The 18,999-nt window shown below is 44.7% G+C and overlaps 1 protein-coding gene across 3 annotated transcripts in view; it reads right to left on the reverse strand.

The window, feature by feature from the left end:
- Positions 1–18,588, reverse strand: part of CHST10 (carbohydrate sulfotransferase 10) — a 29,129-nt gene extending 10,541 nt beyond the window's left edge. Inside the window, exons 1-4 of one of the 3 annotated variants that reach the window (XM_067563560.1) lie at positions 18,307–18,448; positions 6,166–6,326; positions 5,171–5,308; positions 964–1,061 (exon numbers count right to left, since the gene is read on the reverse strand). In XM_067563560.1, coding sequence (XP_067419661.1) covers positions 964–1,061; positions 5,171–5,270 — 198 coding nt within the window. In that variant the 5' untranslated portion in view covers positions 5,271–5,308; positions 6,166–6,326; positions 18,307–18,448. Of the gene's footprint in view, positions 1–963; positions 1,062–5,170; positions 5,309–6,165; positions 6,327–18,306 lie in introns of all 3 variants that reach the window. The other 2 variants (XM_067563561.1, XM_067563562.1) reach the window with 2 other exon arrangements.
- Between the last annotated feature and the right edge of the window lie 411 nt (positions 18,589–18,999).

Consider the following 18,999-nt stretch of genomic DNA (forward strand, 5'->3'; position numbering starts at 1 on the left):
ATAGAAAGAGCAATCCCTTTTGCTAGTTTTGTGAGGGGTGTGGATGCTATTCTCTCTTGAATACACAGCACATGTTTCCCTATAGATAGAAAGGCCATTTTTCAGCTGACTCGTTTTTAGAAAACAATGGACTTACATCATTTGGGGGAAGAGGCTGACAGCCACAAACTAGTTTTGTGACCTCTGGGTTGTCTACCCCACAGTAGGCCTGAACAGGTAGAATAGGCCAATTAACCTTATAGGCTGTCTCTGGAGGAAAGCCAGGGACTGATGAGGCCTAATGACTGATGAAGCCCAGCTGGGGGAGAAGCAGGGATAGGCTTATAAGAGAGGAAGCTGGTGGTAAGAGGGGGCTCTGTAGTGAGGAGACTGAGATCACTGTCTAGTGAGGTAGGAAAGAACCCAGAGAAACAGCAACAGAGTCAGTGCTTGAGCAAAATGTGATTGCTGGTGGGCACAGTGTCCCTGAACTGGAACCTGGAGTAGTAGCTGGGCCTGGGTTGCCATACTGGCAACTGGGAAAGTAGCACAGACTTGGTAGTGGACCAGAAGACTTCCTGAGATAGTTTGTCCAGTGGGACTTTGATATCCCAGAAGAGAAGGACTAAACAGTGACCTGGATGGAGGGCTGGGACATGAAGAGGGCAAGTCACAAAGAGGGTGTCACTTGAGTTGAGAGAGAGAGAGAGAGACCACGGGGTGAGCAACTGAAGAAGGGGATATCAAACCATTCCAGAGCTAATCCCAGATGTGGCCACAAGGAGGCGCCCTAGCAGTGAGTGAACCCCATGACAACTCCAAGAAGAACTCTGAAGTTCACCTAACCGTATTCTAAATAAAAGGATCATGTACATATTTATTGTCGAGCAATTCCCAATGCCTTTAAACAAGAGCTGTCTTTCATTAACTCCATATTTTCACACATTTTTCAGCAAACTTAATCATCATCTCAACAGCAGGCACCTGGAATTCTTCGGGCAAACATTTCTCCTCTGGCACATGTATTTTTTCCACTTTTGTCATAGCCGTCAGCATTAATGGCTCTTGCTTGACACCATATACTAGATAAGAATAAGAGACAAGAGAATTATTGAAAAAAATGACAACTATTTCTGCATTACAGCTACCACTGGTATCACTTCTTGAATCAACAAATATATTGTAGGGCTTGCTTCAAAATGAGAGGTTATTGAAACAAACATGGCACAATATGGCTCACTAATATTTTAAAGGATGTCCTTTTCTGGGATTTTGGTTGCTATGGGCCAAATTCATCCCTTGTGTAATTTCAATAGAGTTACATCAGGGATTTATATTGCCCTATGTCTTTATTAGGCTTTTGTTAAGAGACTGAATAAGGAAAAGCAGAGAAATACAAGAATTCATAAATCTAATGCTGTAAAAAAGATTCATCTGGTCATTTTTCATATTGTTCGAGGCACTAATGCAGTGGTTCCCAAACTTTTCTCTGCCATGGCACACCTTGATACTTTTAATTATTTTGAGACACACCACCATATAGTCTCCAAATGAACTCACGAATATTCCTGACCCAATTCAGAACTCTTCAAGTAGTTTTTCAAAAAAATTCCTTGGCATACCTGCTCAGGTCCGACGGCACATCGCGGCACATTGGTTGCGAAACACTGCTCTAACGTATGATATTTAAATTATGTTTGGTAGACAAACGAGCATAACTATATGGGTTTGATAATAGGAGATTTTTACTTTCACTAAGCTCAGTTAAGTGTAGTCAAACAGAAAATTAATCCATCAGTGTTTGCTCAACTTAATATGCAGGTTTTTCCTTTTGCAAATGTCCCCATTAAGGGCAACCGTGCCTGTATTCCTCCTTGTGGTACACTAAGGACACCGCTCTAGGCTCCGGCTCCGCAGCCATCACCTCTCTTGGGCAGACAACCATGTCTCTCTCCCTCCTGACCAGGATTTTTCCAGACTGCAAAGTTCCCTGCCTACACTGTGATATGCCCAGCAAGTTACACTGCCCAAAAGGCCAGCATTTGTGCTTTGCTTTCTCTCCTGTGTATTACCTGTGGTTATAAGTTACCACAAAGCTCTTTTTAAGTAAACACATTTTATTCTTAAGGTGGAAGCGTTACAGAGAAAACATATTAAAAACACAAAGAACTTGCACACATGCTAAAAATCTTATCAGAGATCACTCCAACTCCAACAAGCACACTGGAAGGTATCAATCTTTCAAAACCCACAACTGGTTTTTCTCCATGGTTACAAGTTCATAGCTGTCTCTGATTCAGATCCAGAACAACCATGAATAGTTCAGTCTTTCCTTTTTACAGCTTGGGCCTTTGATCTTGGACTCATGTAACGTATGATGAGCCCACTCCTCAGGGCATCGCTTCAAAAGCTGGATTTTTTGCATAACCAGGTTTAGGGAATTTGCATTTACCTTCCCCTAGAACCTGGGTACTCAGAGGAATATTTGGTCCCAGGCAGAAAGAAAGAATGCCACACTCATAAAATGTTGAAAACCATAGGCATGTGCAGCACATTTCATTAGGGTGTGCACCCAGGATCTTTATCAGGCGCAGGTGTGAAAAACTCAATTCCACTGGCGGGTCACATTTGAATTTCCCACCGCGTCCTAGTCTCCGCCGAGAAAACACGCGATGAATGGGATTTCGGCAGCAGATCGCGGTGTGCTCCCGTCCGCGACAACATCGCATGGCTACTTCATTTTCAGCGGCAGCTCGCTTTCTATTGCCATCCGCCGAGAAATCACACGTGCCAGCCACTCTTTCGGTGGCAGTTCTAACGGCCCACATCAAAAAGGTGCACGGCCTGGATAACAAATGTCAGCTGAGTAAAATATTTTTGAGGTTAATCTTCACCATGCACATTGATTTTTTTCTTCTATAAAGATATTCACTTGTCTCCATTTGTCCTGGTACAAAGATTGGCACTTGTTGTTCCATACACTGCAATTTAAGGACCATCCTGAATCTTGGTGAAAATTTATTATTCCTGAAACTAGAAGAGAAGTGTCTCAACTTGCAAAGCTAAGCCATCTTACCTGCCAAGCAGGTTTATTCTTCTTCAAATTAGTTCAGGAATAGCAATAGGAAAATTAAGTAGTGGGAGTAAAAAAAGTTATGTAACTTAAGCAGAATGAGGTGGAGGAGGACAGTTAATGCTTGCTAAAACCTTATACATTACAGCACAAGGAGATTAAACAAAGTGAAAACTAACACTTCCACAAAGATAAGGGGAAGGAAGTCTGTTATTTATTGTAGAGGATACAGGCAGATAAGACAGAAGAGTAAAAAAGAAAGTGAATCATTTCACTGGAAACCAGAGTAGAACCCAAAGAACCAGTTCAGTTCTAAGGCCCCAATCCTGCAATGAGTTCCTGTAGGCAGACTTCTGAGTCAAACTGCACAGGTGAAGCAGTCTGCACAAACACATGTCATCACAGGATTGGGGCCCAAACTGCAAAATCATCAGTAAAAACAACAAGCCAGAGAGTTGCCTACTTAATCACAGGAACAAATAAAGACCTAAAAAACTATCCATTGAAAGCAATTTGGACAAAACAAAGACCTTATAAAAACAGATTGAGTTAACCCAAACTAATATTATTTTCTACCTTTAAATTGTCTCAGAAGAGTTAACAGCTTGTCACTAAGCAGGGCTAGAATATTTTTTATAAGTAATCATTAATTATACAATATTTCAGGGCCAAAACAGTTCTGGGCCAAAATTACTCTCCCTCTTTCCCCCTAACCATCATTTTTGTAGGCCATACACAAAACCAATGTCTATGATCCCTTTTCAGCAATCTTTAGCTAACAAACACCGTTCCTACATTCTACACAATATCACATTTTGTCCGCATTCTACACGATATCACTGGATGTCACTTACTCAGCACAATAAATAAGGATTTGATTCTGCAGACGTATTGTATGTACTCTGTGTGAACAGTCGCAATGAAACCTATAGGAATTCTCTCAACATTTCCCGATGGAAAGCTGTGGCATACAGCCTCATTTATGGGATGCTTATAGCAATTTATTGTGCTTGGAATAAGTGGTCACCTTTATTTCATTTACTGCTTCAAGCATAGTACAAAATAATAAGACAGTTATCTACCTAAAGTAAGATCAGCTCATTTGCACCCATAACAGAGCACAGAAAAAGCCTGAGGTGAAAACAGCTACAAAGAGTTCACTTCTATAAGCCTTGGTGAATAAGACTGCACACACCCCAGGCATGCCATTTAAATGAACTAGCTGTGCCATTTATCCATTGATAAGTTACTAAAATGAACCAAAGCGATGACCTTATTCTCCAGTTATATTTATTTTTCTTAAAAAGATACAGGAATATGGGTATCTTGTAACCACTTCCCCACCCACACACGCACCCTCTATCTGCATGACATGTCAGTGCCTGCATCATACACTCCCTGCAGGTCTGCTTCTTAAAAACACATCCAATATACAGAGAATGTGGCATGCTGTGTAGTGTCATCAAGTGGCTTTAAACTCCTTATCAGTCTAATACCCTCTGGGCTACTTAGGCTATGTAAAAGCCTATAAGCAATTTGTCAATCAAATAGCAGAGGATAAAACAAAGTAAGGATCAAGGCAGGAGAGGTTAGGGTACATGCACTGCAAATCAAATTTTCCATGTCAATTGCAATGCTGTAACTGGATGGCAAGTACTTAAAATAGTACAGAAAATAAAGACTATGTAGTTAGTATTTAATTACTATGAAATTTCCCTTCTCTTTAATAAGGAAGGAAACCATTCAGGTGACTCTTCTGCGATGTTTTAAACACACAACCATTTAGTTTACAGGCCAGGATGCTGAAATTGAATTAGTTCAAGAACCTGTTTATTAAAAGGCAGACTTTCAAAATGTGATCCCCTCTGTTCCCAAATATGGGAAATTGATAGCAATGTAACTTTTTCAGATCCTTCTAAACAAGAATGTAAACTGCAGAAGTATTAGCACTGTCACGTAGTAGCAATTTATAAAATGCACTGCTTCAGTTTCTAAAATAAACAAAGTGCTAACAATGTGTTGGGATCTGCTTTAGGCATACTGATTACACTGCCACTTCTGGACAGAATATTGTTCAATTTTCTGTATTATATCCAATTTAATTAAAGGTGAACTTACCATCAGGGTCTTTAAAAGTCAGTGTGATGAACTTGCTAGCAACCATGAACATGAATATCACCCAAAAGCATGCAGCTAACAGCAGCCATTGGTGGTGCATGTTGTCAGATGCGAGCCATGTAAAACTTTTGTATCTTCCTGTTTTAAACAAAAAAACAAAAAAAGTAAAAATTATGATATACAATATATATTATTTCTACTTTATAAAACAGTACTTTGTATAGCTGACATTAAAATACACATATACATATTACATTTTTGCCTAGAGGATTAAACTTTATAACAATATAGCCTTTCAGTTACTAAATACTTGTACAGTTATGACCATTTTATTATTAGTGTTATAATAGCAGCTAGAGGCCTGCTCAGGGCTGCCATCATGCTAGGGTTCAGTATGAAAGGGTAGTAAAAGAATATCCCAGACATAAAGACGTGGCTATTTTAGGTCCTCCTCCTGCAATTGGATCCAATTTTCCTCCTCTATTCTCTTAAAGAGCCCCATCAAAGTCAACAGAGTTCCATGAGGGTGCAAAGTTTCTCCTGAAGAGATAGCAGGATCAGTTCTTAGTTTAAAGGCAAAGCACAACAAGTGGGTGAACAAAACAGGGATGGGACAGAAGGTGGCATAACAGTGGCAGGGTGCTGTGTGCAGATATGCTGGGGTAGGAAGGTTGCATGTGGGCTTTGTTTAGTTTTGATCAGCAGAGGACATCTTAACTGAAAAATCTATTCTGGACGGAGAAATGCAATGATTTCAAAAATAAAGACCAAACATGATTTCAGATCCCAGTCCTTAACTGAATACAGGTTTTCAGAAGGTATGCATTTGTAGGGAGGATTTTCAAACAGATTCAGCATTGGCCTAGCTCTCGTTGGTAAAACTCCCAATGACTTCCATGGGAGCACTCAGGCCAATGCTGAGCACTTTTGCAAATCCCACCCCCAAATGTTAAATCTATACAACTTTAAAAAATTCTAGTTCAATCTTCATTTACCTGCCAGGACCTGAGACCCTCTCAGGTGCTGATGTTTCTCTTGCAAGAATGAAGCAGAAGCTGCATTCCTAACCCTCCTTTCAGTATCAGAACTGCCTCAACTGCTGGTGGAGAAACACAAGACACCCAAGGGCCTGAACTCACATATTTGCACTTCACCTCTAAGAGAAGATAAACATGATAATGAAAATTAGATAGCCTTTATCAAAAAGAGGATCAAAGATAGAAATGTCAAACATTAATATTACTTCACAATGATGTGGTGAGGCTTATATAAATTACTAGCTCCCCCTCACCTTCTAGAGAAACCAAGATATGACTAAATTCAATCTGAGGGTAATCACATGCAACTTCCATTCACCAGAATGGGAATTTCAAATTCTTATCCTTGGGATTTTGTACCCACTCAAGTGAGTTGACAAAGATGTCATGGTGAATGAGTGACAGGACTGAAGATAAACTAGGTATCCTGATTCCCTGGTCCTTGCTTAGAGCATAAGATTACACTGTTTATATACTTTAAACAGAACTTTTTTTTTTTAAATGAAGTTTGAATGACTGTTCAACAATTCTTTCATCAATTATACAGCAGAAACAAAGCATCTTTAAAAGTATTGTTTCTGGAATTCCATTTGCAAGACTGATACCAATTGATGCCCTCTTCAACCCCCACCTTTCTCATTCCCACAAAGCTTAAAAGACAAAAGTAAATGTTTTTCATATTGTTCAGCTGTGTCCCTTTCCTACCACCTGCTGACCTGCACCATCACTAGCGTCCCCAGTGTTGATTGCTTTTCTATCTAATGTTTGCCTGACTACCTCAAGCAATGCTCATCCAAGAAGGTTTTGCTCCTGTCATAGTGACAACTATGTTCAGTGCCATCCTTGGGATCACATGCAAGTAGAAGAATATACACTCAGGAATTCTGGGACATAAGTAGGTGAAATGGATGTGGGGAAAAGAAAAGAATATCTCCAATTACAAAGAAAAATCCACAATCTTTTAATCTCGGGAACTAGTGCTCAAAGATGATTTTGGAGGATGCATAAGCAAAACCAATCTACCATTTGAAAGATTATGTGTATTTAGCACAATGAATTTGATATATTAAAAAAACAATTTCTCTGCTGCTTCAAATATTTACCAGGAACAAGATACACTGGTTATGAATGTATATTGAAGTTTTAATACTAATTTTTGCAATAATGAAAGCAATCAAATAAAAAACTATCCTACATAACACAAAGTTCTCTTTAAAAAAATTAGGCAATGTCATTTTTGTTGGGTAAGAAATTTATGTCCCCACCCTGCAATCTGATGATCTACATGGGGGACACCAGTATCTGCTTGTGTGGAGTTTAGAGCATATGGACTCTGGTGCCCTGTGACAAAATGCTCAATGAGAATCTTTTACAAAAATTTTACATTTCTCAAAGGGTCTGTTGCACTAAATCCATTAAAGCCCGTACATTTTCCTTAGAACAAGTGACATACTCCCCTACAGGCTGTCTGGTTTCTTCTGTACTGCCCTCCCAAGAGCCTCAAATCAAAGCTGGGGTCCCCTCACCTGCCTCCCATCCAGAATATCAAAGGGATGATCAGTAGATTCTTGGGGAACATTTCTGTATGCATATAGCAAATAAGGGTGTAATATGTCCCAGTCATTCTTGCACCTAGTAACATACATTTTTAGCATAGCTTTTAAAGTTCCATTAAATCTTTCCACTATACCATTAGTTACTGTGTGATAGGAAGCAGCTCTTAGATGCCTCAATCCACATAATTTGCATAACTTTTTAAGACTACAGACACAAAGTTTGCACCACAGTCTGTCAAGATCTCTCCAGGAAAACCTACTCTGCTAAAAATCATGAAAAAAGCTGTAGCCACTGTTTCAGCTTTTATATTAGATAGTGCTGTGGCTTCAGGGTACCTGGTGGCGGAATCCACCACAAGTATATGGCCATGTCTACACTACAAACTTATGTCAATCTAAGTTATGTGAGCATACAGCCACCAGTTATTACATATCTTATGCATGTACATACTTGGTTTCTTGTCTTGATGGTACACATCCTCCCCAGGAGCATTTGTATCAATGCTGAGTGCAGTGCACCATGAGTAGGTATGTCACTGTGCAACTTGCCACCATCCCGCATAGTATCTTTTGGGAAGTTTCGCAATGCCTGATGGGGTCAAAACGAGTTGCGCTGGGGTGACTGGGAACACAGGGGTCAACTTTCCATAGTGCAGTGCTCTCCATCCCATAATTTCATCTGCATCCCCATAATTTTTACCCCTTCTTTTCAAAGTCCCACAAACCCACGCATCCCTCTTCACTGTCCACCATCTCTGACAGAAGCGCGGAGCCTCCATAGGTCAGCCCTATTGTCATGAGCAATGTAAGCTCAGGGCACATGATCCTTCTGTATTTGCAGAGTCACAAGAGACACTGCGGAGAACATGACGGTTCATAGAATCATAGAATATTAGAGTTGGAAGGGACCTCAGGAGGTCATCTAGTCCAACCCCCTGCTCAAAGCAGGACTAACCTCTGCTATATCATCCCAACCAGGGCTTTGTCAAGCCGCAGCTTAAAAACCTCTAAGGATGGAGATTCCACCACCTCCCTAGGTAACCCATTCCAGTGCTTCACCACCCTCCTAGTAAAAAACTTTTTCCTAATGTCCAACCTAGACCTCCCTCCCTGTAACTTGAGACCGTTGCTCCTTGTTCTGTCATCTGCCACCACCGAGAACAGCCTAGCCCCATCCTCCCTAGAACCCCCTTTCAGGTAGTTAAAGGCCGCTATCAAATCCCCCCTCACTCTTCTCTTTTGCAGACTAAACAAGCCCAGTTCCCTCAGCCTCTCCTCATAAGTCCTGTGCTCCAGCCCCCTAATCATTTTTGTTGCCCTCCGCTGGACTCTCTCCAACTTGTCCACATCCTTTTTGTATTGGGGGGCCCAAAACTGGACACAATATTCTAAATGCGGCCTCACCAATGCCGAATAGAGGGGAATAATCACTTCCCGTGACCTGCTAGCAATGCCCCTCCTAATGCAGCCCAATATGCCATTGGCCTTCTTGACAACCAGGGCACACTGCTGACTCATATCCAGCTTTTTATCCACCGTTACCCCCAGGTCCTTTTCTGCAGAGCTGCTGCCCAGCTCGTCGGTCCCCAGTCTATAGCTGTGCATGGGATTCTTTCTTCCTAAGTGGAGGACTCTGCACTTTTCTTTGTTGAACCTCATTAGATTTCTTTGGCCCAATCCTCCAGTTTGTTTAGGTCACTCTGTATCCTATCCCTACCTTGCAGGGTCCCCCAGCTTAGTGTCGTCCGCAAACTTGCTGAGGGTGCAATCTACCCCATCCTGATCATTAATAAAGATGTTGAACAAAACCGGCCCCAGGACCGACCCCTGGGGAACTCCGCTTGTGACCGGCTGCCAGCTAGACATGGAGCCATTGATCACTACTCGTTGAGCCCTATGCTCTAGCCAGTTCACTATCCATTTTATAGTCCATTCATCCAACCCATACTTCTTTAACTTGCTGATAAGAATACTGTGAGAAACCGTATCAAAAGCTTTGCTAAAGTCAAGGTATATCACATCCACCGCCTTCCCCACATCCACAGAGCCAGTCACCTCATCATAGAAAGCAATCAGGTTGGTCAGGCATGACTTTCCCTTGGTGAATCCCCTTTCGCCCCTGCCTGTTCCTTGAGGGCTAGACTGCTGTGGGACATAGAAAGAAACAATTTAAGGTTGTTGGTGACATTCACAGAGCAGCTGCAGATGTGCAGTGACCATTCTGTTGCCTGAGAAACAAGCACTGACCGTCGGGATGGCATCATTATGCAGGTATGGGATGACACGCAGTGGCTGCAGAACTTGTGGATGTGCAAGGCCACATTCCTGGATATGTGTGTGTGTGACGGGATCCCTGGGGTGCAACCTGGAACTGGGGTACCACTGTGCCCCTTAACTCTCCAGCCTGGGCTCTCTCTCACAATGCTTTGCTAGTGACAAGCAGCAAACCGCTCCAAGCGCTGTTATCACTCAGCCCAACAGCATGTGGAGTCTCACACCCAGATAGACTGGGTGAATGCTCCTTGAGCCACTCACGAATCACATACACAGAAAGGCACCAGACAATTCCCCCCAGTTCCCAACCTTGCACCCCAGAAATGTACCCTCCTGCCCTGATCAGAAACCTGACCATGTACGTTTATTACCCAGTCCACCCCTCTCTCAATGTGGAGAGGACATACACAAGCCTTCAACACTTCAGCCAAAACACACTGTTTTAGATAAAATATAAAACAGGTTTATTAACTACAGAAAGGTAGATTTAAGGTGATTATAGGTGGTAGGCATAAAAAGATAGTTACCAACAGAGATAGTTACCAAAGAAAATAACAGATAAACGGCAATCTAAATCTTAAACCTCGTAACACTAGGCAGTATTTAGATCAAGCAGTTTTCTCATCCCACTAGATGTTATAGTTCTCAATACACAAGCTTCTCCCTGAAGCTAGGGACCAGTCTCTTACTGAAGTCTTTGTCTTCCCATGTTCTTGTTGCTTCCAGCATAGGTGGAGGAGGAGAAAGGCCAAGGCATGATTCCACTGACCTTTATTTTATACCCTCAAGCTATGTGCCTGGAAAGTACTAGCCCAGACATGTTCTGGTGTGCTTTGCTGAGTCACAGATCAATCCCTATTGTGTGATGCTTGTGCAGCTGAGTCATAGAGTTGAGCAATCCCCATTGTATGGTCTTGTGCAACTGTCATTGTATTGTAAATTCTTTGTTTACTATTCCCCTGTTGGTTAATGGTCACTTAACACCCTTCTGGGAGTGGATTACCACCTAACAACAGAGATTCTCAAATTTACAACATATTTCAATACAACCATACAGCAAAATCTCATAACTTGATATACACTAATGATATACATATTTGGACAGAACAATGTGATCCAGCCAATCACGACCTTTTGTATGATAGCTTACATGGCATGCTTTGTATGAAATATCACAACTATATCTGAATGATGAATATGGCAGCTTCAGGGTGCTGCCCTCAGGTGCAGTGTGTCACAGTGTGCTGAACTCAACTCAGTCCTTCAGTGCAGGGACACCAAAATGAAAGCTGCACTGACAGCAGAGAAACAAGTGGTGATTGCACTGTGGAAACTTGCAATGCCTGATCGCTACTGGTCAGTCAAGGATCACTTTGGAGTCGAGACATCCACAGCAGGGGCCGTTGTCATGCCAGCGTGCAAGGACATTAATCCCCTCCTGCTATGCAGGACAGTGACTCTTGCCAATGCATAGGACATAATGGACGTTTTTTCAGCAATGGGGTTCCCGAACATTGGTGGGGCAACAGATGGCACACATATCCCTACTGTAGCACCAGGCCATCTTGCCAGAGTACATCAACAGAAAAGGTTATTTGTCTATGGTTATGCAAGCGCTCGTGTGGGTCACTGGGGATGTCTTACCGATATCAATGCCCATCCATGCCTAGGGTAGACCGCCTGAAAATGCCAAGGTCAGGGCAGGCTGCAAAAGCAGAGCAAATTCTCCCAGAACTGGTGGGTGACACTGAAGTCAGACTACCCAATCAGCCACAAATAATGCTTCTGATTCCCCATCTTGATTCGGTCATCAAGAAGCTAAAACAAAATATACACAGCCCCCTTTACTGCATTTCAGTTTCAGGCTCCCAATCAGGCACTAGGTCCGGTAAAGCGATAAGTTATTTAAAACCCTATGCTCTTTACCAAAAATGTTCTCCTGACCCGAAAGGGTCATCCACATTACCAGATCAATAAAAATTTGGATCTTATGCAAAATACCACGCTGCCAGCCAATCCTTTAGTAACTAAAACTAACGGTTTATTATAAAAGGAAAGAAACAAACTATAAAGAGAAAATTTTAAATGGTCAAAGCAATTAGATACATACAAATGATTCAAAAGTCCACCTATATCAGGTTTTCATTAGAAGTGTGGATTTTCCAGGCTTGTACAGTCCCCCTGATGTACATCCAGTATCCGGATGGGTCTCAGCCCTTTGTTTCACAGCTTCAGTTGTAGACGAGTTGATCCAGAGATAGGCAGGTGAAGACTAAAGACTGACTGAAGACAACATGGATGTGGTGCAGCTGCCTTTTATGTCCCCTGGCCTTGACCATGCTGCTTGTGGAAATTTACAGAAATAAAATGGAGTCCAGGGTCACATGAGTACGTCCTGGTGACTCATAAGGTGTAGCCCCTGGGTTCTCTCTCTGGGCTTATTGTACCTGTGAGTTCCCTTAATGGGCCATTAAGCAGGCCAGTGCTGCAGCCATCCTGTCTGGGGTGTCACCCAGAAGCATAGCACAAGTTGAAATACAGATATGCCTTACATATTTATAATCTACATTACAAATATGACATATGCACATAAACAATATAATCATATTTAGCAAATTATGACCTTTCTAATGGTGCCTGACATGGCCTATCTCATATGAATTATTGTAATTTTGACATATTGATTTTAAATAATATCATAAATGGTTTCCCAAATCCAGTCAGCGTCACAAATGTGTACTGGTAAGGGAAGGTGCATGATGCATGCATCTTTAAGAACATGAGGCTGTTCAGAAAGCTGCAAGCAGGGACTTTCTTTCACAACTGGTGGATTGCCATTGGGAATGTTGAAATGCCAATAGTGATCCCGGGTGAACCAGTCTATCCCTCACTCATGAAGCCATACACTGGCCACCATGACAGCACAAAGGAGTGCTTCAACTACAGGCTCCGCAGGTGCAGAATGACAGCTGAATGTGCCTTTGGTCATTTGAAGGGTCACTGGCATTTGTCTACTTACAAGAGTGGACCTGCATAATAGCTGTGAAGCAAAGGGGTGAAAGTTTCCACTGAGGTGGAGGTGGAGCGACTGTCTGCTGAATTTGAACAGCCAGATACAAACACTATTAGAAGAGCTCAACGTGGCTCAGGGAGGCTTTGGTAGACCATTTTAATACTGAGCCAGAGTAGATGTGTTGCTGTAGTGCACTCTACCTGGCCTTGCTCTTTTGCAATCTCGTCGTGACTGCTGTGTGTGTAGGAATATAACATTGCAAATGCACCTATTAATGTTTGTGAATGATGGTATGAGTTGTGTGACAGTACAGTAACAGGTAACTGATCGCTGTCAGACCTGCTCAGCACCAGCCAGCATGTGTTGTGACCTAATAAAGATGAATTTTGTTCTTAAAAATAGATTTTTATTCTGTGACATGAACCAGGCAATGAAAAAAGAATCATTTAAAACTCAATAAAACTTAATAAATTAAGGGAACAGAATTTATGAAGGGGAAAGAACATTCATGTCCATTTCAGGTACCATACACCAACCATGGTTTCACAGATCAGTGTGCGTGAAGCTGTGATTGTCTTTAATGTTCCCTGGGGCAGTGTGGTAATCGTGGTTCACTGACTTCTGATGCTATGTGGAACATTGAGAGGGGGTACAGGGAGGTCCTGATGTTGAGGTCTCTATGGGCTGCAGAGGGAGACGAGCATGGGATTGTTGAACAAGAGTCTGCAGCAGCTGTTTGCTGTCTGAAAAGCAAAGCATCTCCTGCTGCACGTCCCTCTCCTTTTCCTGCTCCTTTCTCCTCTCCACTTTCTCCTTCTCCAGGCTGTCTGCAAGGGTGATCCTCCAGGCCCTGTGCTCATTCCCTGATGCAGCACTGGCTTGCAGGATCTCCTGAAATATGTTGTCCCTCTTCTTTTTCTTCCTTATCTGGCTCAGTCGTTCCGTGGGTATGGAGTGGGAGACCCTGACGGCCGCAATGGCAGCAGCTGCAGATATAACACAGCAGAGGTACCATTGTCAGTGTATTCACGATGGAAATCGAAATTTAAGATCCTCAACTCACTCCCCTTGCTCACCAAAAGTTGCAAGCACCATATTCTCACTTCTACTTGGGGATTGATAGAGCATGCTCTGTCACAGAACCAGCCATGGTGCGTATGGCCCTTGGGTGGGGGGTTGGGGAAATGAGAGGGGAATAGTTTGGTTGCATGAATATAGTTGTATAGGGCAATGGCACTGAATACTGGCGCCATTTTCCAGAGGAGATGGTGATTTTAGCTGATATCTCACTCCTGAAGGTAACAGAGGCAGACTCAGCACAGCTGCTGCTGGCATCCCGATGCCGCCCGGACCCATATGCTGCTAGTCTGTGTACTGCAAGGGTGCCTGATGAAGTAATCACTGAGTGGCATAGAAAAGTGTCCTGTTGCAGAGGAAGAAACAAGGCAGCCCTCCCCCAGAAACCTTTGGGAGTGGACTGCAGAGTACATCTGTGAAAGTTGTATGGAGATCTCTATGGAGAATTCCTGGGACATCATGGTGCACATAAACAAACTGCTCTGCATGGCCTCCCTTGCCTACCTGTAGAGGGGAATGAAAGGCAGATAGCAACTCTACCTCTTTAGGTTGTTCTACTACCTCTTCTAGCACAAGTAAAAATGAGTAAATCAAAAGATATGAACTGCTACTTTGGGCGGGCCATCTCTGTCATTTCAAAGTAAACTGCATACTTACCAAAGATTCCTTCCCCTGCCTCAGGTTTGCCCATGCTCGACCGGCAGGACTGCGTGGACTGCAGTGGAGTCAAAAGTAGGTCCTGCCTCACTGAGCAGTTGGATCCCCCAGTCGCCTGTCCCCCATGCTCCTTCTACTCTTCTTCGTCCACATCCTGCTCCTAGCTGTTCATGGCAATGGCCCTGTGACTTGGACTTCTCAGAAGTATCCACAGTGCTATTGGGGGAGGGTGTCTCTGCCGAGGATGGCATGTAGCGCACATTGTAAAAGCGGCAGGTCTACAGCTTGGCACCGGATCGATTGTTGGCCTCCCTGGCCTTCTGGTATGACTGCCACAGCTCCTTGGCTTTCACATGATACTGTTGCTGGTCCCAGTCATAGTTCTTCTCCTGCATCCCCCGAGCAACGCTCTTAGATGTCCATGTTTCCACGACTAGATCAAAGCTGTGTCTGCACAGCCTCTTTCCCTCACAGGCCCAGGAGATCCAATATTTCCCTTCTACTCAGGCAAGCATGTAGCCGGCCATGGTCAACTGGGCAGTTACATTCAACAATGGAGAACTGCTTGGTGCGCTCGCCAAGCAGGGCAACCAGAAAAAGGAATTTCAAAAATTTTACTTTCAAGGGGAGGGGTGGCTTCCTGTCTACCTGACCAGCGGAGTTCTCAGAGCGGTCGGCATGGAGCATTGTGGGACAGTTGCTGGAAACTAGTAACTGTCAACATAAGTAACGCAGTGTCTGCACTCTCATTGCATTGATCTAACTACATTGTGACTCTACGCTGCTTGGGGAGGGTGGAGTTATTAAATCAGTGTAGCGGGGCGCTTATGTTGGCAGAAATCAAATTTAAGTGTAGACACATCTAGCTCAACGTAAGCTGCCCTGTGTTGACCTAACTGTGTAGTGTACACTAGGCCTATATTTTTCCATTCCTGGAAGGTTTAGTAAGGGGGCCCATAGTATCCACAAACACTCTGGCAAACACCTGTTTAATAATGGGCAGAGGCTGCAACAGTGCTTTGCAAGGTCCCTTCAATCTATTATGCTTCTGACATAAGGCACAACTCTTACAGTAATCTTTTACTGTCTTAAACATGTGAGGCCAACAGCAAATCTTTTTAAGCCTTTCACAGAGTCTCTCCACTCCTAAGCATTCTGCAAATGAACAATCATAAGCTAATTGGAGCAAGTCTCTCCTGTATTTCTCAGACACAACTACCTGCTTGCAAATCTCAGCAAGACATCTCCTTTTCCCTGTGAGAGCTTCACTATATAGCAAACCTCCGACCAAAAAAAAAAAAAAAAATCTACCTTTTCGTTCCCCAGCCAGGGTTTTATTCTGAGCTGCAACCCTCTCCTGGTTCCGAGAATGGTCATCTTGTTGAGCCTTCACACACTCCTTTTGAGCCTCACTTAAGTTTAAAGCAGACTTGGCACAGAAGAATTCTCAAACTCCTCCTTTGAAGCCAAGTCACTACTCTCAACAGACAAAGGACTGAGAGTATTCTTTCCCTTCCCTCCCAGCATTCCCTACTGTCCACAGACAAAGCAGGTGAGTCAGAGCCATACTCTCTCTAGCTGCATGTTAGAACATGAACCTGCTTAGACATGGCTAAAATGTTATTACCTGTTAAAATATCAGCAGGCAGCAAATTTCTGATGCCTATGATGACCTGATCCCCAAAATCCTCCCACTCAAGGGAGATCTTAACCAGAGGCTCAGTCACGGAAAACTCAGCCAAAGCTAATATGTTTAAACTCTTACCAGGGAGTTTGTCTTTTTCTCTTATCAAATTTTCTTTCACCAAAGTGACTTGGGAAAACCATATCGGTCCCATTGCCTGTACAATCTATGCCATTCACTCTAGCATTCTCAACAACCCCTTCACTACTTTCCCAAGACAGAGCCCTAACACAGTTCACCAGGACATCCACCTCCTCTATTGTTCCCTCAGGGGCCACAATGACAGTATGCGCACTCACAGGGGGAGGGATGGTGGGTGCAGGTCATGGGGTGACCTTAAGTTTGGGGCAATTTGGTTTTATCTGACCAGGAGCCCCATCGTGATGGCAGATTACCTGCCTTCCCTTAGGGCAAGGGGTTTTAAAATCTTGGCTTCCTTGAAGTTTTTTTAAAATCAAAATTGGAATTAGGTTTATTCCTAGACCCCTCGTCCCTCTTAACCTGGGGAACAGGTAATTACCCTTCCCCTGGAGTCTGCACCCCCCATGAGCCTTGACTCATCATATTCATCAGCAATTTCTGCTGCCTCCAAACCCATGGAAGGTTCCCTTCCACAGATGGCTGCATTTACTTCATTGGTGACCATTCACAACAATTGTTCTTACACCAGCAGATCAAACAGTTTTCATAATTACCTTCAGGCTTCCCTCCTCCTCCCCCTCATCCACTTTTTCATAAAATTAAACGTTTTATGCACATATTCAATATGTGTGGTATTGTCAAACATTTTAAGATTTCTATACTTTAGGGGTATCTTAAACCTTTTCAAAGCATTCTCTTTAAATTCCTTATACACCTTTAGCATCACCCTGCTCCATATCATTAAAAACTTGTCTTGCCTTTCCAGTTAATCTGGTCAAAAGGACTGGCATCCGCTTATCATCTGGAATCGTGTGGATCCCACACAGGACTAGTTTACACTTAAGGCTTACAGAGGCACAGCTGTATTGGTACAGCTGTGTCGCTGTAAGAGTGTTTATGTAGCTGCGTTATGTCAATGGGTAAGACCTCTCCCGTTGACATAATAAAACCACCTAAAGCACCTAAACGAGAGGTGGTAGCTATGTCAACCGGAGAGCATCTCCTGCCAACATAACGTTATCCACACAAGCGCTTATGCTGGCAACATTTATGTCATTCAGGGCGGTGCTTTTTTCACACCCCTGAACGACAAAAGTTTTGCCTGCCTACGTGCAAGTGTAGACCAGCCCTGAGAGACACAGTTATACCGATGTAAGTCTGTAGCGCAGACCTGGCCTGAGTAGACTGCGAGCTCCCAGGGAAGATGCAACCTTGTCTTGTCCCACTTGTCTGTTCTAGGCTTCAAAAGCCCCGTGCAGGGCTCTCAAGGCTGGGCTGAAACGTGCCAGTGGGTTATTGGTCTTATAGTACCTAGGAGTTGTGCATTAATCCAGGGGGTTGGGGGATTTTTATTTATTTATTTATTTATTTTTGCAATCCATCATCATCCAGCGCCCGGGCAAACTGGAGAGGCCAAGCCGGAACAGCAGCCACGGCCCCGGCAGCAGGGGGCGATGGACTATCCGCCCTGCCTGCGGCGCTAGGAGAGGCTACAGCCTCCGAGCCGCCCGTCCCTGCCCGGCGGGAGAACACGGGGGCGGCTGGCAGCCCCCGGCCGGGCTGCAGCATCCCGCCCTGCTGGCCAGCCCCGCAGCCAGGCCTCCCCTTGCCCCGCGAGAGCTCGGCGGGCTGGGCTGGGCTAGGCTGGGCGCTGCGCAGGGAGCCCCGCCGGCCGCGCCAGCCCCGTCCCCACCTACCCGGCCTCCAGCGCCGCTCACCGCAGCCTCGGTCTTCCCCGGCCAGGCGGCGGCGGCGGCGGCCGCTCCGGGGCTTCCCTCCCTCACTCGGCGGCGCAGGCGGCCTGGGGAAGCGCCACTGACGGCTGCATCCTCCTCTCCCCTGCCCGTTCCTGGCGGCGGCGGCGGCTCCGCCCAAGCCCGGCTCAGAGTCAGCGGCCGCCCGGCCCGGTTTGCGCCCGCGCCGCCTCTTCCGTGCAGCCGGCCCGGCCCCGCCGCCGCCGCGGCTCAGCAGCCCCTCCCCGCTTCCTGCCGGGGGAGGCAGCAGGGCCGCGGCGGGGCTCAGGCGACACCCCGCTTCCAAGGCGCGGCAGCGCCTCCTCAGGCGGCCTGTCTGGCCAGCCCCCTCCCGGGGCCGAGTCCTGACTAGGGAGGGGGGCTCAGCTCGGGGCGACCTCAGTGATCTAGTCTGACCCCCGGCCCGCCCGCCCTGGGCAGCCACTCCTGGAGCACTGGGGGGCATCCTAAGGCAGGGCTTAAAGACCCTCTGGAGCCTGGGTGGTAGCTGAGGATCTGGCTGGGCTGGTATCAGTGACACCTTCGAAGGCCGTGGTGCCCAACCTTTTTGGCTCAAGGGCCACAAATATCATTTTTACAAGGCCACCAGTCTATCAACTCATTAAAAAATGTATTGATGAATATACACCAGTAAGG

Source organism: Emydura macquarii, unplaced genomic scaffold, assembly GCF_026122565.2.
Source record: "Emydura macquarii macquarii isolate MOO-44397 ecotype Brisbane River unplaced genomic scaffold, CSIRO-AGI_Emac_v2 contig_2531, whole genome shotgun sequence".
NCBI lineage: Eukaryota > Metazoa > Chordata > Testudines > Chelidae > Emydura > Emydura macquarii.